Genomic DNA, 23,313 nt, shown 5'->3' with positions numbered 1-23,313 from the left:
TTACTTTGGATTACAGAGGCCGCCGCTCCTTGTGTTACTTTGAATGCCAGAGGCGGTGGCTCCTTGTGTTACATTGGATTTCAGAGGCCGCCGCTCCTTGTGTTACTTTGAATGCCAGAGGCGGTGGCTCCTTGTGTTACATTGGATTTCAGAGGCGGTGGCTCCTTGTGTTACATTGGATTTCAGAGGCGGGGGCTCCTTGTGTTACTTTGGATTACAGAGGCCGCCGTTCCTTGTGTTACTTTGAATGCCAGAGGCGGTGGCTCCTTGTGTTACATTGGATTTCAGAGGCCGCCGCTCCTTGTGTTACTTTGAATGCCAGAGGCGGGGGCTCCTTGTGTTACTTTGAATGCCAGAGGCGGTGGCTCCTTGTGTTACATTGGATTTCAGAGGCCGCCGCTCCTTGTGTTACTTTGAATGCCAGAGGCGGGGGCTCCTTGTGTTATATTGGATTTCAGAGGCGGGGGCTCCTTGTGTTACTTTGGATTACAGAGGCCGCCGCTCCTTGTGTTACTTTGAATGCCAGAGGCAGCGGCTCCTTGTGTTACTTTGGATTACAGAGGCCGCCGCTCCTTGTGTTACTTTGAATGCCAGAGGCGGTGGCTCCTTGTGTTACTTTGGATTACAAAGGCCGCCGCTCCTTGTGTTACTTTGAATGCCAGAGGCGGTGGCTCCTTGTGTTACATTACTTTCAGAGGCGGTGGCTCCTTGTGTTACTTTGGATTACAGAGGCCGCCGCTCCTTGTGTTACTTTGAATGCCAGAGGCGGTGGCTCCTTGTGTTACATTGGATTTCAGAGGCAGCGGCTCCTTGTGTTACTTTGGATTACAGAGGCCTCCGCTCCTTGTGTTACTTTGAATGCCAGAGGCGGTGGCTCCTTGTGTTACTTTGGATTACAGAGGCCGCCGCTCCTTGTGTTACTTTGAATGCCAGAGGCGGTGGCTCCTTGTGTTAGATTGGATTTCAGAGGCGGTGGCTCCTTGTGTTACTTTGGATTACAGAGGCCGCCGCTCCTTGTGTTACTTTGAATGCCAGAGGCGGTGGCTCCTTGTGTTACATTGGATTTCAGAGGCGGTGGCTCCTTGTGTTACATTGGATTTCAGAGGTGGTGGCTCCTTGTGTTACATTGGATTTCAGAGCCCGCCGCTCCTTGTGTTACTTTGAATGCCAGAGGCGGTGGCTCCTTGTGTTACATTGGATTTCAGAGGCGGGGGCTCCTTGTGTTACTTTGGATTACAGAGGCCGCCGCTCCTTGTGTTACTTTGAATGCCAGAGGTGGTGGCTCCTTGTGTTTTGTTGGACTCCAGAGGCAGTGGCGGCTCCTTGTGTTACATTGCATTCCAGAGTCTGCAGCTCCTTGTGTTACTTTGACTGCCAGAGGCAGCGGCTCCTTGTGTTACGATGGATTCCAGAGGCCACGGCTCCTTGTGTTACTTTGAATGCCAGAGGCGCTGGCTCCTTGTATTACTTTGAATGCCAGAGACAGTGGCTCCTTGTGTTATGTTGGATTCCGGATGGGGTAGCTCCTTGTGTTACTTTGCATGCCAGAGGCTGCGACTCATTGCGTTTTGTTGGATTCCAGAGGCTGCGGCCCCTTGTGTTACATTGAATCCCAGAGTAGCGGCTCCTTGTGTTACGTTGAATCCCAGAGTAGCGGCTCCTTGTGTTACGTTGAATGCCAGAGATGATGGCTCCTTGTGTTACTTTGAATGCCAGAGGCGGCGGCTCCTTGTGTTATGTTGGATTCCAGAGGCAGCGACGGCTCCTTGTAATATGTTGGATTCCAGAGGCCGCGGCTCCTTGTGTTACATTGAATCCCAGAGTAGCGGCTCCTTGTGTTTTGTTGGATTCAGAGGCAGCGGCGGTTCCTTGTGTTACATTGCATTCCAGAGGTGGCAGCTCCTTGTGTTATGTTGGATTCTAGAGGCCGCGGCTCCTTGTGTTACATTGAATCCCAGAGTAGTGGCTCCTTGTGTTACGTTGAATGCCAGAGGTGACTAGTGTTTGGGCCAGGCTTGCTGGAGCACCAGGTCTTCCTAGGGCAAGTATTGTATATTTATTGAGCCTAGAGTGGCAGCCAGTGCCTGTCCTTCAGGCTGAGGGTGATGTTGTATGTTTTCTATGTCTTCGGTCCTTTGATTAGACAGTGGTAGCGTGTACGATGCTCCTTCAAGAGGCCAGCATAGGAACAGCGACCCTGGTGAGCCGGGCATCACCCCAGTATCCCGATCCAAGAGGCAGAAGACCGATACTTAGTTGTTAGTTCTAAAGTATGATCTGGATGGTTGGCTTTGTCCCAGCAACACCGTTTGGTACCATGATGTCTCTGCTTACTTTTGTGCCTTCAAGGAGAGGTCGCTATTGAATGTACAACAATTGTGTCAGAGACTGACATGAAGGACTGAAAAACAGTCTACCCCCAAAACCTTGGACTTTCACGAATATCTACTGCCAAATCTGCTGTTTACCTATTTCAACTTCTTTCCTGAATATTGAAATATGTGAATAAATATCACAAAAGAATTTGAAGCTGATATGTAGTTGTCTTTGAGACAATATTATTATTAGGAAGGAATTCACCTACCTTTTGAGAAAGTGACAGACTATTGCCTTAGGGGTTCAGCTCATTAAAATTACTTAGTAATTGTTGGTTACCTGTCAAGGGAGTGTGACAAACCAAAAATGGAGCATTTCGAGACAGTCTTTTACGTAACATATATAAGATTAGATTAAGAGATTTATAGAGCGCTTGGCTACCAGAAGGCTTCCCAGCGCTAAAAGGTGAGTCAAATCCTATACCTAGTACCAAGGGATTACCTAGGAAGAAAATAAGAATGTCTTCAATTTCTTAGGAAAAGATAGTTCTGAGTGTTCTCGGCGAAGTTCCAAAGGAAGGGAATTCCAGAGGTGTGCAGCTTTGACTGAAAAGAAATTGCCTCTTCATATAGTTTTCTTAAAGCGGGGAGTGTGGGCCAATAAAGCAGCGGAGGATCTGAAGGCCCTTACCGGAACATAAAATGACATACATTGCCTAATGAATCTGGGACCCTTATTATGCAAGGCTTTATGTGTCATGCATATGGCCTTAAAGTTAACCGTTGCTTTATAGGAAGCCAATGAAGAGAAATTAATGCGGGTTTGGCCGATATATATCTAGGAGTTTTTCAGTACGTACTTGTTTGAAAAGTTTGGATGAGGAAATTTAAAAATATAATTTGTCAGAGTTATATACGCAATGCACATAATATGATGGATGCCAACATTTTATGCAAGTTCTTTCTTTTTTTTGATGGTGTTTGTATTTCTTCTGTCTCTCCGGCATGCAAATTTAACCAGTGTCTGGAGGACACACATTAAAGAGATTATGTGGCATGCAGGTGGTAAAACCAGCTGTGAAATCTTGTTTTCTATACAGGTACCAAACTGGTGCGACACTTGTACTTACATGTACAGTCATGTTATGTTATTTCGATATGTAGAGCGCGGCTAATCACCCGTGAGCATCTAGGCGCTATGCAGGAGTGTAGGTCTTATGGTACTCCTAGTCGAACGGCCAGGCCTTTAGCATCCCCCAAAGGCGAGAAGGGATGGGGATGTCTTTGTGTTGTAGAGGTTGTTCCAGGGCTTAGCGGCGATGAAGAAGAAAGACTGTCAACTGGACCGTATTCTGTAGATGCAGGGAACTTGTCCGAGGGAGAGAGATGCTGAGCTTAGTGGTCTGGAAATGAAGACCGTTGTTGTTTAGGGATTTTTAGGCATGGTACAATCAACAACAGGGTGTGCAATAACCCGCGCTGTAGGATCCAATCTAATCTTCCCGCAGATGACTTGGTAAATCACCACAGCGGCAGGCAGCCGGCGCAAATATCAAAGGGAGGAGTGGGAAGGAGGGATGGAGAAGTGGGGTGGGGAACCTTACCTTACTGCCATCTCTGTCTCCTGCCGTCTCACGCTCCTCTTCCCTCTATGTGTTGTGCCAGCATTCACTGGGACACCAGCAGAGGCTCCACAGCAATCCTGCCTCTGCTTACATGCTGAACATAGCATGTAAGCATCGTCAGGATTGGTCTGAGCAACAGTGCCTGCTGCTCAGACACAACCCTGGGGACTGTGCAGTTTCTCCAGCCCAGGTGTGTACCCAGCCGGGCTGGAGAAACCTAAGTGCACATGTGTGTTTGGACGGCAGTCTTAGGTTGTCCAAACACACATGTGCATTTAGTGCATTCTCCCTCACACCTCCCGTGGCCCAGCCCAACCCCACCCTGTACTGCTGGCTGAGCGAGCAGATGAAAAATGAAACAATAGTGGAACTATCATTTCATTTTTCATCGCCTGGCTCTTGGCCGGGGGGTGGGGAGGGAGCAGGGTCGACGCTCCTTCACCATAGCAAAGCAGCCGCCCCAGAATCACCACACGCAATGCACCCAGCTAAAGCTTTCTAAATCTCAGCTCATAGATACTCGTTCAATACAATAAGGGTTGTTTCCTGCCAGGGCAATTTCCTTTTTGATAATTTATTTAATTATTTGTTTATTTACTTAAATCTGAGTTTTTCTGCAGCACAACAGTATCATCAAAAACGTAGTTGTTTTGTAAGAGCAAATAACAAAATAGAGTATTGCCTAGGAAGGGATGCAGGTGGCCCTGACAGCTTTCATCCTAAAATATGAGATAACTCAATAAAGGGATCAGTCTCCAAGACAGCTCATGGCTTCAGGTTTTTTTCTCTCCAAAAAGCAAACTGTACCTTTCAGCAAGCTGATGCTCTATTGCTCCTAATTTTTATTTTAGAACGTAAATTGTACCTTATTTTATGTTTCTTTGATAAGGTCAGTGTCAGGCCAGTTCTCCAGGGTTGAACTACTCCTGGTTAGATGGGCAAGCCTTTTAATATTTGCGGCACACACATTCGTCAGTTGCTTGAAAGAATTATCCAGTGCACAAAGTTTTGAGCACCGAGGCCATGCACAGTCATCAATCCATCCAGAAGTGAAGCTGCGTTGGTGGGTGCAGGCCCATGGACCTCAGAAGATCATTGCACCCTGGTGAGGATGCAGCGATGCAGGGTGCAGGCACATGGATCTCAGAAGATCATTGGACCCTGGTGAGGATGCAGGGTGCAGGCCCATGGACCTCAGAAGATCATCGGGCGCTGGTGAGGATGCAGCGATGCAGGGTGCAGGCCCATGGACGTCAGAAGATCATTGGACCCTGGTGAGGATGCAGCGTGCAGGGTGCAGGCCCATGGACCTCAGAAGATCATCGGACCCTGGTGAGGATGCAGCGATGCAGGGTGCAGGCCCATGGACCTCAGAAGATCATTGGACCCTGGTGAGGATGCAGCGATGCAGGGTGCAGGCCCATGGACCTCAGAAGATCATCGGTCCCTGGTGAGGATGCAGCGATGCAGGGTGCAGGCACATGGACCTCAGAAGCTCATCGGACCCTGGTGAGGATGCAGCGATGCAGAGTGCAGGTCCATGGACCTCAGAAGATCATCGGGCGCCGGTGAGGATGCAGCAATGCAGGGTGCAGGCACATGGCCCTTGAAGATCAGGAGGCCCTGGTAAAGAGGAAGTGGGCAAGCACAATGGCCTCCCCAGCTCATCAGGCACTGGTGAAGCTATGACGATGGAGGGTGCAGGCACAAGGGCCTCTCTAGATCATCTGGCTCCGGGGTAGATATTACAGTGCAGGTTCACAGACGTCTCAATATCATCAGGCGCTGGTGAAGATGCAATGATTCAGGGTACAGGCACATGGGCCCCTCAAGATAATTAGGCATTGGAGAAGATGCAGAGTGCAGGCACACAGACCTCTCAAAATAATCAGTCACTGGTGAAGATGTGACAGGGCATAGTGCAGGCACACAGACCTATCATGATAATCAGACACCGGTGAAGCTACAGGGTGCAGGCACGTGGACCTTTCAAGATCATCAGGTGCTAGTGAAGATGCAGGGTGCAGGCACACAGACCACTCAGGATCATTTCGCTCTGGTAAAGATGCAACACTGCAGGGTGCAGGCACAGAGGCCTGTCCTGATTGTCTGGTGCTGGTGAAGCTACGACGATGCAGGCACAAATGCCCTCTCAATATCATCAGGCATTGGAAAGGATGTAGGGTGCAGTCACACAGACCTCTCAGGATCATATGACTGTGGTGAAGAGACAACAATGCAGGATGCAGGCACGGCGGCCTGCCCAGATCGTCGGATGCTGGTGAAGATGTGGTGTTGCAGGCACACAAGCCTCTCAAGGTAATCAACCTTTGGAGAAGATGCAGGACGCAGGCACAAGGCCTCTCAAAATAATCTGGCACTGGTGAAGATGCAGGGTGAAGGTACATGGACCCTTCAAGATCATCTGGCTCTGGTGAAGATGTGACAGTGCAGAGTGCAGGCAAACAAGCCTCTGGCACTGGTGAAGATTCAGGATGTAGGCACATGGACCTTTAAAGATAATCAGGCGCTGGTGAAGATGCAGGATGCAGGTACACAGACCTCTGAGGATCATTTGCACCGATAAAGATACAACACTGCACGGTACAGAGGCCTGTCCTGGTAGTTGGTTGCTGATGAAAATGTGGCGCTGCAGGATGCAAGCACATAGGCCTCTCACAATCATCAGGTGATGGTGACGATGTCACAAGACAGAGGGGGTTATTCTAACTTTGGAGGAGTGTTAATCCGTCTCAAAAGTGACGGTAAAGTGACGGATATACCACCAGCCGTAATACGAGTTCCATAGGATATAATGGACTCGTAATACGGCTGGTGGTAAATCCGTCACTTTTCCGTCACTTTTGGGACGGATTAACACCTCCTCCAAAGTTAGAATAACCCCCAGAGTGTAGTCACACAGGCCTCTTATGATCATTGTGTGAAGTGAAGCTGAAACATGCTAGCTTTGGCTTGCGCATAAGAGAGTGCACTGGTTGTGCTGAACAGTGGTTTACGGCTCTCGGTGTCGGCAGGCTTGTCTTCCCAAATTTCCTCATATCAAGATACTCACACTCTGGTTGGTCTTTGGTTGAATAAACAGGCTCCCTCAATCGCTGTCAGTAGCCTTCTTTTTCCTTCAGCTGCAGCAGAGTTTATCCTCAGCAGAAGGGATATATTTTTTTTCCCCAAAAAGAAACAGTAAAGATCTAGCTCTGGTCCCCACCTTCGTCTTCACGAGTCAAAAGGTGAACATTAGAAGATGCTGAAGGAGCCACCATATGTACAGGCCTGCAGACAATTGGCTTTTTAAAAAATGGTCCATCAACATCAAAGTTCACACTAAATATTTGGAGTGTATTAGTTGTGGAACTCCCTTTTCCTTTTCGTGGAGCTCCACTACATGGCAACCATTGGAAGTAAGTCTTCTCGTTTATGGGTTCCAGACAGCGAGTTTCTCCATTTGGTGAAAAGCGGATATGGAGGATGGGAAGGGAGCCCAAATCTTTCTAAGGGGGGTGTTTCACAGGCCTTGCACCCAAGCCACAGTCATTGCCAAAGGCTATCTGAACACATCTAAGGAACCAGTTGAGTTTCAATCACTAGAAACAAAGTCCTTTCCCTGAATTATGATTCAAAGCGAGACACTGCACTTGGCTTTAAAATAAGTTCCAGTTGGATGGGGATTTTGAGGAGTCGTGCAAGGGTCATGCAGGAGAGAGGGTTCAAGTAAATAGGCATGAACCTGTCTTCTTGGATCAGATGGCAGTAAGTGTCTGGCCCACATTACCTCAACAGAGTCTAGCACTTTGATGGCGAACAATGGACTATAAACATGAAGCTCTCTGGTCAGGTGACTGGTGACAAGGGTCTCCTGCACAAGAGACCATACTGGGTCTGTCAGAATGATAAAACCTGGAGCATGTTATCATGTGGACAATGCCAAGGGACTTTAAACCCTACTGCCTCTGTCACATTTGAGTGCATTGCAGGGACCAAGTGCCAAGAGAATGCAGGAAACACGCAGATGAGGAGGGAAGAGGGGTATTATCCACTCGTGCCATTGTGCCAAAACCACAAGGGTAGTGTAAGTTACATCAAACATACCTGGAGCACCCTCTCTTTAAGGGGGATTGCAGGAAGTAACATTACACAGTGATTAATGGAAACCTGTCCTTTAATTTCAAGAATTGTGATGGGAACCTCAAGGCAGAATATCTATAAACAAGGACTAACACCATACAGAATCAACCAGCTGAAGAAACTAGCAAAAGACATGAAGACAGCTTTCTTTTTCAGATATCTGGGGCAGCACTAAGGCATATTCCTTTCATGCTTATATGTATTTGTCAGCCTTTGATGCCTGGGTGAGGACAGGCCTCTACCAGAGCGGGAGGGAAAAACAGCTAAACATACAATTTCTCCACCCAGCCATTTCTGTGTGTGCTCCAGTGCACCACTAAGAGGAAATGTCTCTGGTGGGAGGATTAGACCATCATATGCAGTTCCAGCATTAGTAACTGGTGATTTCAGTGGGGTAAGGAAAGCACATGATATGAAGTATTTCTGGCTGTGACGTGCACAGGCACCTGTCCATGGAAATTCCCAGAGGGAGCCTCTACCCATCACCACCAGGCATTGTATAATGTGTGGTCCATTAAGGACTCTATATTGACACTTATTTGGGGTCCTTAATTGTTACAACATACCAGCTGCAAAGCGGGCAGCCCACAGGTGTTATAAACTGCACTAAATGGATTCCATTTGCCACCCCTTGCTACTCTCAAGAAGGGCCCTATTTGCATGTGGCAACAGATTCTAGGTTTCAATATTTTGCCTTACAGGCAATAATAATTCAGCCGAAACACTTACTTACAGATTTACGTTCATATTACTAATTTTCATCCTAAATCTTGAAAAATGTTAACTATTAAGCTATCTTCATTTTTCCCATTGTTCCTTTATATAAGTTGACTCAATCTGCTATCTCCAATGTTGGTCAACCTATGATACTCTATAGTTTGATTCACTTTTTTCTGACATTCCAACCTTATTGCTATGTTTCTTGACGCACAGTGGGGTAATATTCCAACAGAGTTTATACTTTGGGGACTAGTTCTAACCTGTGATAATTTAAGTGCTGTCTTAAGCAAAAGCTATCTTAAGTCCCTTATCAATTCTCTTTAGATCAATGGTTCTAGTGTGAAAACATGTCTTATTTATTGTGGCATTGATCAAACATTTCCAAAATAAAGAACATTTGTTGGTATGTTAATACAATAACAAACCCCACCTGGGAGCCTATAGTGATCATCTGTTGCACATAACTCGCTCCCTTCAGTTGCACTGTCAGTCCCTTGTTTTAGGTGGTAATGCCCTACTCCATGGCCTCCCAGACTCCTCACAGACCCTATTAACAGCATCCGACAGGCCGCAGCACATCTCATCGAACGCGTGAAGAACTATGATCACATCACATCTGATGAAACAGAATTGGCTCTCCTGCATCATTTACAAAGCCATCACGACCAGCAGCCCCACTCATCTTGCACAGAAACTCACCATCTCTGGTGGTCCTTTTCACACCCACAGCCAGGACACCTTCAACCTGCAGACTGAGTGTAACAACAACAAAATAAGAAAGCAGACCTTTTTCATTTATGTACTCAGGATCTGGAGCAACAGCATCCTCATAGCTATTAGGACCGTCACAACACTGCTCCAATTTAGGAAAAATATTTGAAGGCAGTACTCTTTAAAGAGCACCACATCATGATGCATTAACCGTCCACAACCCAGCTCCCTCTCCTATTACCCATTGACTTAATGACTGTGTTTGACCATGTCCAGTGCTCCGCTTCCTTATGGTTAGGTTTGTGCTATAGAAATACCATGTACATATATACATACTTAAATTTGACACTAAAAACCCTATTTCCTGCATTTGATGGTAGTCTGTTTTATTAGCAAGTGTTTTAAGCCTGCTTCACTGAACGATATGTGATGGCTTAGGGGAACAAATGCTTGATAAATATAAGAACACTATTCTATTAATTTTGCAGACCTTTTTATTGAGCAGATTTACTCATATCTTGACTTTAGTAACTTTACACCATTCTTCTTTCTTCAGGGCAGACGGGGGAGCTAACTGCATAGGTCCAACCCGGAATTATCGCTCGTGCAATACAGAGGTAAGAGTTTTCCTGTGCATGTTGTTGATCCCAGCATGTGTGAGTGGTGTCGTTAGGTTGTTAGACGAATGATTAAAAAGTAGGTGACATTGCCTTCTTTTCTTCGGCTGAACCTTGAGAAGTGGCAGCCATCTTGGCCGCCTTGAATGAACTTGCAGGAGAACAACAGCACCGATGTGTTTATTGCAGTCCCTTAATATGGAGCAGTCAGAGCCAAAACCGCTATCCCAGATTTACTCTCAAACAAAGTAAATGAAATAAGCCTCTATGTCCTTTAATTCATGGGTGTCCAGCATATCTCCAGGAGAGCAGGATCGATGCCATGTTTTCAGGACCCCTCACAGTGTAAATGAGAGCTATACTAGTTAATTGTATACATGTATCTTGTAGAAATCCTAAAACGTCAGGCATTGATCCTATCCTCCTGGACCTACGTTAGAGATTCTGCCATAAAGACATTTTTTACACCTTATTTGTTGCATGTATTCTAGTATCTCACTAAAATTGTAATTGTTCTGCACTTTATCCATCTACCGTTTTTCTCACTTGTCTGTAGTAAATGTCAGTGACTATTTGGGATATTTTGGGGCATATTTACAAAGAACTGGCACAGCGCAGCGCCAAAATTGTCAGCGCCGCACCAGTTCTGAAATGCAGGGATGCACCGAATTTACAAAAATATGGCGCATCCCTGTGTTTCTCCCTGCGCCGGCGCTAAATTAGCTGCCTAGCACCAATGCAGCCACCCCTGCTCCATGGTGCAAGGATGGCTGCGTTGAGGGGGGAGATTGTTTTTGTGCAGGAAGGGACACCTTCCTGCACAAAAAACAATCTTCAATGGTGATTTGCTCTTTCTATGTGTGCTGCAAAATGCAGCACACATAGAAAGAGCAAAAAACTAGGAGAAATGAAAGCATGCTAATGCCACCTCTTGGGTGGCGTTAGAGTTTGACGCTACCACAGATTTATGATTTCTTGTAAATCTAGGGCAGTGTCAATATGCAATGGGTGTTGCTGTGGAACGCCCACAGCAACACCCATTGCACCCCCCTTCCACCCAAAGTACTGCGTGTGAAGTGTCCGTATTTGCAAAGTGGCGTTAAGTTACAAAAAGTGGCTTAACACCGCCTTGTAAATATGGCAAATTGCGCAGCACCACAGGAGCGTCACAAAACGTGGCGCTGGAGGCTTGTAAATATGCCCCTTTATGTCCAAACCACCAGCTTCTGCATGGCATACTCCAGTTTGTGCAGCTCTGTTTGTGTTCTCATGCTGCCATATGTTGCAATCATTGCCTTCAAGAGAAAATGATGAGAAATGAAAATATTTCTTCTTGTTATGCCTTCCCTGGGAAGGCGTACCATCTTGACGCATTCCCAGGTTTGCTAGTGTTATTAAATTGGGTAATGCACCAAAGTCCATGGGTGAATGCATGGAAACACCAAATCTCCATCCATGGAGCAACTTCCCATAGCAAAGTAACACAAGGCAGCAACTTGTCCTCCCTTGCGATACTCCAGATTTACTGTGCCAAGTACATTTACTATGCTACTGTGTGTTTAAGTAGCATAGTAAATCTCACCTTCAGTGGTGCAAGGGCAGTCCAAGCCCTTGATAATTCTGGCCCGAGGAATCCTGCAAAGCTAACAAAAAACAAAGGGACCATAAGCTGAAGAAAATACAGCTGGTGGTAAATTATCCCTCTACCATAATCACCCCTCCACAAGGTGGTGCTGGAACTCTGTATTCATGCAGATAATATGCTTTTAGCCCTGTTAGTAACAGTAGCGTTGTGATTCTCTGGACAACCTAGTCCATTCCTCTTAGCCCCAAGGCGCTTAACCATTCTCTGTGGGCCTAGAGAGCAGGGGAAACAGACAGGTGCCTTACTGGTCCCTCCCCTTAGGATGATACAAGGAATGGAAACTGCAGCAGTCCCTACAGCACGTTCCAAGAAGTCAGTAAAGAGCACTACACGTCTTATCTATACACTATTCTACCATATAGCAAATGAATGACAATTATAATGATAAATAGTAAATTGTTAATGCAGGCCACTGAAAGAAACTTAATGAAAATGTTTGCTCAGCATGCTGGAGCACTAGTCCCACAAAACCAAAACTGTATTCTGCCATTGTGAGGAATTTATGTCAAGAAAACTCCTATGCAGTCTGCTCATAGCTCTGACTTTGTATCATCTTCAGCCCAGAGTCCACAGTCCTTCCCAGATAGTCCCAGGATAGCCGCCCCCCCTTCTGTGTGTGTCGTTGGTTGATACATGGAAGTCATGGGATATAGCTGAGAATTATGAGAACTAGTAGCATGAGAAACTTGTAAGAGGAAAAAATGGCAAGGATGAAAAATCATTCTCTCAAGACACCTAATACATAACACTAATACACAAGATTAGATAAATAGACATCTGGATATTATAACACAATGAATAAACAAAAACCTATTAAGAGTAAATGCTAACAATATTATACTGTGTTGTACGATTAATTCTATTGTTGCACAATCTAAAAGATAGAGGTCACAGGTCAGATACAATTAGATTTTTGGACATTCCGGTGAATAATCACCCCAGTGGAACACAGCTTTTTATGCTTTTTAACAGATAACATCCAGTTTTTACCACTGGTGGTAACAAATACCAATGTAGAGAAGCTCCGCTCTAAACTGATGGACCACTGACAAAATCCCAGTAGTAAAATCCCTTCCCCTCCTACTTCCTGAGCATCCATTGACCATTCCTGGTATATAGTTTGCGTATTTGCAGCTGATTATGGGTTTGACCTTGAGACGACCTTTGAGGTCATCTTATCAGCAATGAATGCTACTGTTTGTCGTAATTCTTCTACATTCTTTGATAAAGCCACTTCACTTGTAATCACCGTATTCCGTCTATACTCCAAAGGAGTGGTATGTGCTAGTTGCGGTATTTTACCTTTCTAGAATGGGAGACGTCTTAAAGCAGGTGGTATTTTCTCATTTTTACAGTGGTAGCAAAATTACCAGCCTTCCTAGCCAGAGAATCAAACAAGAGTCTCTGGGTGACAGACCCTCAGCAGTATCCTCCAATGCTATATAACTCATTTCATTCACAGATATATGAACAAAGCCATCTACCGTTTTATAGAATACCTGGGACAGAACTTTGAACACATGACTACAATCTCGGTTAACCATAGCCTGCAATGGAGGTAATGCAATCTGGGAATTCGCAATGTGGGAAGAGTTATTTGGGTGTTGTAGAAGGAGAAAATCCAAAAGCATTGCCAGGGAATTAGATGTAATATATATAGGTCATTTTTTTCAAACTTTGATCTGGCGCCATCCTTCTTTTCACGTCTAGCCTAGAAGCAGCTTAGCCATCTCTCCAGCCTTATGTAATAGAAAAATAATTAAAACATACACACTCATAGGCACTCACACAGCCCCACCCTCTTCAGCTATTGGACTGTTCAATTGTCATTCACATTTTGCTTCTGCTCAGTACAGCAGAAAGACTTATGATTTACTCATGTGCTTTCTTCTTTAACTCCCCAGGATTGCCCTCAAGGCTCTCGAGATTTCCGAGCGGAGCAGTGTGGAGAGTTCGATGGAATGGAATTCCAAGGCAAGAGATACAAGTGGCTCCCCTACTATGGAGGTAGGTTATATGGCTGCCATTTTGAGAAGTAAGGTGCAGAGTCCGAGGTGGAGCTTCTCCTGAATGGAGCTGTGTTGACTCTGTCCATAACCTCAGACACACATCTTCATATCTTCTCAGGGCCTTGATTCAAATAGCAACAAGTGAGTGGCGTGGTATGGTACCAGAATATCATAGGCAAAATATTGTCAGATAGAAATATTGTGCGCTAAATATCGTTTAATAAGATATTGTCCCATTTCAGTTAATAATATAAAATCTACATCCAGTGTGACAATATTTTGTAAATGATATTTAAGACACAATATTGCTGTAAGACAATATTTTTGTTTACAGTTTTTGGACATGCAGCATAGAGGCATGACTTGAACAAGTTTGCATGGATAACATTTCTACACACATGTATCTACTGGTCCTGAGCGTCATGAAGAGAGATTACCAGGTGTAGTGAACAACAGCTTGGAGGGTTGGAAGAAAAACATAGGGAGATGTTTTGTAGGACGTGCACTTTCAGGGTTTGCGTATCCAACACCTGGTCAGATCTAGAGCTTTCGGGCACTGGTATATATGTATTGAACATATGATTATGTTGGGTGTCACTCCTGCTGCAGTTGGGAAGAAACCAAGATGTAGGGTGGCATTTGATACCAAGCGGCAATACTGTGACTTGGAACCGTTGTTCCTTGTATCCAACTAATATTCACTGAGCTGAATGTACAACAGATTTTGTGAATGAAGAATACAGTACAGTGGAACAATATAAACTGAAACCTTGATAGATACTGCTTGAGTGGCAGAGGTCCTTCGGAGGCAAAGCCGTCCATGGAGGTCACCTTTTGGAAAGTGTCTACATACAGATGTACATCTGCTCAATTACTTCTCTCAAAACTTTCCCATGAGTCTCTACGGATTTTGCTGCTTCATGCCCAGAACAACACAACTGGAGCACTTCTTTGGCCCATGCACACCCAGCTCTCTCCATTTAAGTTTCAGTTTATCACACCATACCCATACATACACAGACATGCTGTGCATTCCTTCTGAGATTACTGAGCAGGACATAAATTACAATGACAATATCCAAAGTAGAATGGAAGTTACGTAAACATTATTACCCTGTAGTGTACTTACACCCTTAGTGTCTAGGCAAAGCAGCAGAACCCCAGACACACATGGCCGGTTGGCGAGGATGGAGCCTTGTGAGGCTGACAGCTTTGCAAGTCCTCAAGGATCAGACTGCTTTTAGAAGTTATTGTGGTGGCTGGAGCCATAACAAGAATAACAAGAGTATACCTCGTAGCTGGTGAGCTGGGATGCATCATCTCTCACAATTTACAAGCAACATTTCATTAAGGTCTGAAGGTTTTACAGATGCCTTAATAACTAGGTCTCCCTCATTGAGTATGGTGCTTGGCTGGGTAGCTGTTCCTCTGCTATTAAAAGGGTGGGGCCTTTCCAGGATCGAAGGTCTGCCCCTTGATTAGAGAGGTCATTCAGTCTGGGCACTCCCTGGTGTAGAGGAGAAGATGTAGTCACTTATCAAGCAAAGTTATATGAAATCCAATCAAGGTCTAGCACCTTGGCCACTTTTCTTCTACATGTGTGTAAGGATTGACCCTGATCTAGTGGTAAAAACTACCTAACAAGAAGTCTACCTCTGGAGGCTGCTAGGTTATTTTGCCCAAAGGGACCTTCCAGCACATTCTAGGCTGTAGATGATTAAATTTCCCTATCTTTATTAAGGCAGATCCCAGAGTAGAGCCTAGATGAGTGGCGGAGCCAGCCAGTGTCAGCCAGTTAAGCCACCCTGGGCAACTTGGAGTGTGTTCTAGTCCAGTGGGGTTCACAACTGCTCATGGACCGAAATACCAGATGCAAAAGCTTCCCTGTCTCTGAGACTCCAAGCAACAGCAACATAGAGTGTGAGTTCCTGGCATCGCAGAGCCCTCCCCCAGATCAGGGGGCTGGCAGTGGGCCTGAATCTGGCATCGTAGGATCAGGTTGAGCCGACCACTGATGTGTGGGCTCCATTCACCCTTCACAGAGGGATCCTCAGACCTGATGGCCCTGGATGGAGGAAGTAGGAACGTGCAGAAGTGCTTGCAGATGGACGTAGGGATTCCACTACCAAAAGTATGTCCCCTTTCTGCCCCCGCCCCCAAAGACCCTGTGCTGCTTTCCTTTAGGAACACCCTTTTCCATGTGCATGTGGTGCAGCCCCACCATGCCCATTCGAACAAGTTGCTGTGAATAAATCTTAGCTATAGAAACCATCTTGCTAGCATTGAAGTTTGGATATTTAACCTGTCAGGAGAAGGTCATGGCAGGTCACGGTAATGGCCGAGCGGAAGTAAAGGTTTTGTGGATATGACGTTCATGCCACTGCAAAGGTCACCAGGCTGCTGAAACTCCCCAGTGCGTGACCTTGACTTTGTGTGTTAAGCAGAGGAAGGTGACTGAAAGAATATCTGAGGTGCCTTCAAACCGGTTTCTGTCTGTGAACCGCGTCTAAAATGTTGAGGTCAAGCAAAGGGCGTGCTGCCTGGGTGTGGCCTCTAAGCCTGTGACAAATGTGACGTTTAAGTGGCAGGGCGCAGCACAACTAATTGAAGGAGAGCAGAAGGTTTTAAGTTGTTAGGTTTTAGGAAGCCTGAGGGTATTTCTACCCAATGCAGCTCAGCAAGTTCGTGAAAATGTGGCAAAATATTTAGCCTGACAACAACCCACCTGAAAAAACAAGAAGTGCGAGGCGGCTTGATGTGTTTATGGCAGGTGAAACTTTACCCATGGGACGCGCTGACAAAAAATACACTTTGGACCACTGCAGCACTTTAGTCAAAAGCACTTTCTGCGGACAACGGGCACATGAGCCTGGCCCCTTCAGAAAAGGAACAGCTTCATCAAAAACTGAAAAACAAGCAACCACATAGACACGTTTCGGCCTTGGACCTCACGCGTGAGGTGCTGCTTCAGGTCCTGTAGCACAGTGAGCTACAAGTACCATGTCAGACATACTTCTGTCACGGTGATTCAATGAGAAAGACAACAAGTGATGGATAGAAGGGCTTCAATTAACATTAATCACTGAACCAGATCTGGACCTGCTTGTGCTCTAGTTCAGAGAAGACAAAGCCTAGGAGTTTGAACAGAGCTGTACCTACTGGGGTGGGCCTGCGCCAGGTTTGCATATACTTCATCCACATCTGTAGTGGCACAGATGAGCTCAAAATGGCCTGATCATGGAAGCAGCCAGATTAATACCCAGTGATTCTGGCTGAATCAGGCATCTGCATTCATCTCTTGTGTGCCGACAATACATCCTGGAACAAGACGCATTGCTGAATTAGTCCCCAGCCATGTTTATATAAGATGTTTGGATGTCTGATATCAAGGTCACTGCAAGGTCAATAGAGGTTCATGGTAGAGTGATTGGAATAAAATATTAGCAATCTGATACAGTTTGCGAGTCAGAGAGTTATCCAATCAGATTCAGTGTTCAATGGTTAAGCACAAGCAGCAGTCAGCTGTGTATGCTCAGAAGGACATTTAATCAGAGTCTATTTACACAACTTCAAATAAAAAAGGTGAATCAGGCTGTGCCAGGAATCAAAAAGCAGTGCAAGGCAGTGTATGTACAAAACAAGCCCAAAGCACAGGAGAGCAATATACTATTTCAACTGGGAGACACTAAGATGGTTTCATTCCCTACCAGTCTCAGTTTAACAAAATTACCTTTGTCTCAGGGCTCAAACATAGGTGGCATTTGGAGGCATAAATCACTGAAAAGCCATCCTCGGGACTGGTGTTAACAGTGCATACAAAGGGGATAGCAAAGGGGAAACAAGCTGTCTTTAGCAGTAATTGAGGTGAAATGAAGGCCTGTAACAATTAGGGTTTTGGGGGTGATGGGCTCAGAGAGGATAGGCTTGCATCAAAGGTAAGATCTGAAATGGCAGCAAAGGGGCAGTGCGACTTCACTGTTTCTAATATTGGTGTCTAATTCTGGGTTAGAATCGCACTAAAATCCACATCAAAGGTCGAAATATATCAGTTTGTATAATAATTGATTTCATTATTCAACTTTCATTCCATGTGCATTTCCAGCCAGTGCTTTGGCTTCTGCTCCCGTTTGATCAAGTAGAAATCAGTGTCTCATTTTCAACAGCTTGTAAATCCGATATGCCAGCGGGGGTGGGGATGAGGGGTAGGCCGATGGGGCGTTTGTTGTCCCTGAATAGCGGAGATGGTCAGGCAAAGGAGTCCACCTGCGTTGACTATAACATGTTGGAGCCATGGGTTAATGGAGACAGGCACTTTTCTGTTACAACCACACCACATATAAGGAATAAGGGACTAATTTGCAAAGCAGAATTGGGCCGTTTGCAACAAGAAAAAAGTATTCCCCAATGTACAAACCCAACTTTGCAATTTGGTAATCTACTTACTGAATCACACAAAGGGTTTGCGAGTCGCAATTAGGAAGGGGCATTTCAAGGGCGTCCCTTCCTAATTGCGAGTTGCATGTATGATTGTTTTGTGACCGTGAATGCGGTTACAAAACAATCACAGTTATCACCAATTTAAAATTGGTGGTAACCCATTCACAAACGGGAAGGGGTCCCACGGGACCACTTTCCCTTAGTGAATAGAAGCGAAAATATTTTTCTGAACAGGTAGTGGTCCCACGGACCACTGCCTACTCTGAAAAAGAAAAAAGAAAACTATTTTTTTTTGTTTGAAATGCATCCTGCTCTCCCTTAAGGAAAACGGGTTGAATTTTAAAAATAATCTGCTTTATTTATGAAGTAGTCACAGACATGGTGATCTGCTGTCCCCAGCAGGCCACCATCCTTGTGAATGCGGCCTTCCCCATGGGGACGCAAATAGCGACCCGCCTCATGAATATTGATGAGGTAAGTCATTTGAGATCCCATTGGGAATCACAAACAGTGCACTTTTGTACATTTTGTTTTGCAACTTGCAATTTGCGATTCCCAAACAAATTGCAAATTGCCAGCCGCAAAACGAAAGGTCATACATCTGGCCCTAAGTTCTTTTAAAAACCAGCAGTTTCTGCAGGCTCATGCACTTCAGCACACTTCTCCTGGCCCCATTACCCCACACACTCCCCTGGTCTGACCTCTTGTGATTCACATGGTGTGAAGTGATAACTATGAAAGGCCACTCCTAGAGTCAACAAAGGGGTGTATTATTGGCAGGGCCGTCTCTAGGGTGGTGCGACCTGTGCAGTTACACATGGCGCTGAGTTTTGGGGGGCGGGGTGATGATTTCCAGGGGGATGTTGTTTTAGGAAACAACTTTTGGGTTTAAAAGCACCTGCTGCAGGGTTCCTTCTGTGTCCAGCAGTTTTCAGGCGACAATAAAAATGTCACTAACTCTGGTGATTAATGTTGCTGCTGAGGAGAGATGGGAGTTTAGTCTGGTGGCAGTTTTGACTCCCCATAAAGGGAAGCAGAGGGTTAATTTGCCTACTGCAAAGAACACGGACCGTGAAGATCACAGAGCTGGATTTATGTGGATAGCTCAGTGGATTACTGCTTTTGTCACAGAGGTCCTTTTGTTACTTGCAGTTCATAAGTTACAATCTTAAAATAGCAGAGTGAGTTTAACTACCATCAAAGAGCTGCCTGCAAACTGCATGGTGTCGTGTAGGTTAGAAATATGTTTACCTTTGCTAAAAAAAGGGTTGGTTTTGCTAAAAATATATTCTTATTAGTAAAGCCAACCCCAATCACATTTTAAATCCTAAATTTGCGCATCTCCAGACAAAGCACTTGTAAAATATACTGCCTACTAGTATGAATGATATGTGATTCTTACACTTTGTAATCCTCATTTTCTTATGTAACATTTCCTCTAGACTGATTTACACACATATGAGTCATTCTACCCGTATAATGTCTGAGATGTAAAGTGAGAGAAAAAGTATATTTATTTGCATAGTTAATTAAAACAGTTGTAATAAAAACAACAAATATATAATAAAGGTAGACCACACTTTGCAGTTGACCAAGATAAGGTTAAGCAACAAATTAAAAGGAGTGTCCCGTTTTCCCTCAAACTGTTATAACAGCTCAGTAGCCTAAGCTGTTTCCCCGTATACACCATATAGGTGTGCAACACAAGTCAGTAGAACAAATTGGATAGGTGACATAGGGGCTGATTATGAGTACAGCGGACGGTTTACATCGTCCACCGAACGTCCGACGGGGAGGTTGCCGTCATAGTGGCTACCTCCCCACCGCCCCAATTAATAGTTTCCCGCTGAGTCAGCGGGCAGAAACTCAGGGTTCCGCCCGCTGGCCTAGCGGGAAACAGTCTACAGCATTGTCTCCGGCTCGTAATCAAGCCGGCGGCAATGCTGTAGAGCGCAGGGTGCAGCAGCACCCTCACAATGTTCACTGTCTGCAAAGTGATGGTGCTGGCCAGGGGCGCCCCGGCACTGCCCATGCCAAGTGGTACCGCCATGAAACCACTGGCGGAGCAGCGCTGCCCTGGCGGATTATGACTGCCGCCACCACCAGACCTGGCGGAGCTGGCGGTTGCCTGGCGGCCCGCCCACCAGGGTTGTAATGTGGCAGTCAGGCCGTCCCATTGGCGACAGGCCAGCATCCACCACGAGTCTGGTGGTCTAGTGACCACCAGACTCGTAATGAGGCCCATAATCTTAGAGAAAAGCCCCAACTCCTGTTAGGGTAACTATATTTACCTGCGTCTCAGCAGTTTTTACACGCACATATATTCAGCAGATTACATGTGCTGTTGCTGGTGTGCACTGATGCCCTGAATGAGCATTTGTTTAGTTGTTTTTGTTCCGTTCAAGAACCGTCATTTTAACAGTTCATTGTTTTTCCAGAATAGCAGCATCTATTTAAGCAATGTTCTGTGATTGAGATACTTCGTTTTTGTGAAATGTTCAACAGGCTGATAACTTGGCTACGAAAAGCAGTGTTCATTTGAGAAATGCTTTGAATAATTAAAATCTTCACAATGATGAAATAACACATGACAATGTGATAAATACCACAATATTGCTGTATGGCTAAAATAGTAACTTCACATTTCTTAATGCAAGTGGAAAAGGGGTATTGTGCAGAACTGGCTCCGATAACCGCCGCCACATTCATATTAATTAGTGGAGAACGAATGAGATGTGAAGTTAAATCTAAAAATACAAGTGGTGTAGCGGCATTGAGATAAAAGTCGTGTTATGACAGCGCTAAATTTAGGTCGGTCAACACAATATTAAAAGACATAGGCCCATATTTATACTTTTTTAGCACCGCATTTGTGTCCTTTTTTGACGCAAAAGCAGCGCAAATGCTTTTTTAGCACTTTTGCGTAAAAAAGCGGCGCAAATGCGACGCTAAAAAAGAATAAATATGGGCCATTATCTGTGCCACTGAAGCATTGCGAACATAGTCATACTCAAAATGATGTGGTAAGGGATCATAAAGTGCAGGACATTAGCTAGAACTTTAGACGGAAATTCATAAGAGTGCATTTAGGTTATGTCTAATCTGTACTTCAACAGAGAAAAATCCTTAAACAAAATGCATGTTAGCGTAGAGTGCAAGAACACCCTAAAGGGGTGTAACTAATTTTAGTCAATGTGGGGGAATGGTAGCTAACAGTTTTCCCCCGCCAACCTCAGAAACCCGTGGAATGGCAGTTTAACATAGAGTCCGTTCCATTTAGGCTTATGATTGCCGCCTTCCTACAAGTCCGAATGCCCTGGTGGTTAAAAATCTGTCTCAACAATTGTCTTCTTTCTTGGAGTAAGCCTGGGCAGATACAGGTGATGTGAACAATGCTTCCCTGGCTGGAAAAGCACAGTCTGCAGCAGCTCTTGGGGTCAGACTTTTCCCATAATGACCCATCAAATTCCCCAGGTAGAAGACCAAGGAGATAGCGCCTAAAATCAGTTTTTTGACGGCTGGCCCACCCTGTCTCCAGGTAATGTTAAGACTTTAGCAACTGATATCCATTTATGATTGACCAGGCGGGAGACCCTGAAGTTAGGCTTGCTTTGTCAGTTAGCAAAGATGATTTCTTTCCCACGCCATTGACCTGTTTTTTAAACATGTTATGTGATGGGCAGTTGGCCCAGACGTCACGGATACCGAAGGCCATTATTGCAGAGTCCAGCTAAATGCAAGCAGGGGATGAATCACTTGTTTGGATTTCCTGCCAAAGAGCTTGGCAAAGTTGGCTTTCCGTAGCACCCCTGACTCCTTTGGTTCAGTAAATTCAAGCCTTCTCTGTGCCGGCGAGGCATTTGGGGGAGATGCAAAAGTGACCTAAAGGTTTTGCTTTAAATTTGTTTTAAAACTGGACCAGTAGCTTCACTACTATACAAGATAGCAGGGATAAGACCTATTACTTTCAGGAAGGGTAGAGAACTTGGGCCAGCCAAGACACGTTGCAGAGTGCGGAAGGTAAGTGTTGAGGTGCTGTCTTTCCTAACCAGTTAATTTTTGTGCTGCTGAAAGGAGCCCCTGTCATCAAACAGTGCCCCTAAGCAGCGAGTATACCCCTGCTCCAATTGCTCGCCATACAGAAACCATTTATGTTTTTTCTTATTTCTGCTGCTAATTTCCATTACCTTTGTTTTCTTCAGGTTAGTTGTCATCCTCCTATCTGTTGAAAATGAGGCTAGTTTATCAATTAAACATTGGAGGCATGTTTTAGTTTGGCTGAGCAGGATCACATCATCCGCAAAAAGTGAATTTGAAATCGGCACAGACCCCCGTTTCGGGGCATGGGAGTTTACTACCTCGTGATGTAAAGTGTTCTGGCACCCTACACTGGTATGAGTAGTGCAGTAAAACAAATTAAATGCATATGAAAGAGGGGCTATGAAGAGAGGAGGGGCACTGTTGCAGAGTGGTAGTGAGGGAATACATGGAGAAGGTCATGGGCTGGGGTGCCGAAAAAGATAGTTGTACAGGGCACCATCTGTGCTAAAGTCGGCCCTGACTTGGTGGGCAGTAACAACACATCTTCCAAAAATCAAGAGATGTTGAGTCAACAAAGGGTGTGTTAGAGGGGGGCAGTAACAACACATCTTCCAAAAAGCAGGAGATGTTGAGTCATCAAAGGGGTGTGTTAGAGGTGGGCGGTAACAGCACATCTTCCAAAAACCAGAAGATGCTGAAACATTCACCCCTCATTTCCCACACTTCATTTGCAGTTAGAGGAACCTCTGAGTTTCCGTGAGAGCCTCAGGTAGCTCTGCCGTTGAACCATGTTGCTGGTAGACCTTCCAACAGAAGGCTGCTGGTTCCACCACTTCAGATGTCCGACCGACCAAGGGCCTTCACATTTTTCCCTGTTTGCTGCATGCATGTGGTGCATCAGAGTTTTCTATAAACATTCTCCCACCTGTAATTCCTTCATACCTTGCATTTGCTCTGAAAGCTGTGCCTTATTACTCGGGAATAAGACTCATAGCAAAGGTATCTGGGGGCACCGGGTTTGGTGCCTTGCTTGCTTTTGGAAACTTCTGA

General features: G+C 45.3%; 1 protein-coding gene across 7 annotated transcripts in view; it reads left to right on the top strand.

The window, feature by feature from the left end:
* Positions 1–23,313, top strand: part of PAPLN (papilin, proteoglycan like sulfated glycoprotein) — a 330,912-nt gene that overhangs the window by 205,899 nt on the left and 101,700 nt on the right. For all 7 annotated transcript variants that reach the window (XM_069208926.1, XM_069208930.1, XM_069208925.1 and 4 more), the window contains exons 4-5: positions 10,071–10,131; positions 13,681–13,783. In XM_069208926.1, coding sequence (XP_069065027.1) covers positions 10,071–10,131; positions 13,681–13,783 — 164 coding nt within the window. The remainder of the gene's footprint in view (positions 1–10,070; positions 10,132–13,680; positions 13,784–23,313) is intronic.

The sequence above is a fragment of the Pleurodeles waltl genome, chromosome 9 (genome assembly GCF_031143425.1).
Source record: "Pleurodeles waltl isolate 20211129_DDA chromosome 9, aPleWal1.hap1.20221129, whole genome shotgun sequence".
Classification (NCBI taxonomy): Eukaryota; Metazoa; Chordata; class Amphibia; order Caudata; family Salamandridae; genus Pleurodeles; species Pleurodeles waltl.
The sequence above is the reverse complement of the archived record's forward strand: the minus strand, read 5'-3'. Positions and strand labels throughout refer to the sequence as shown.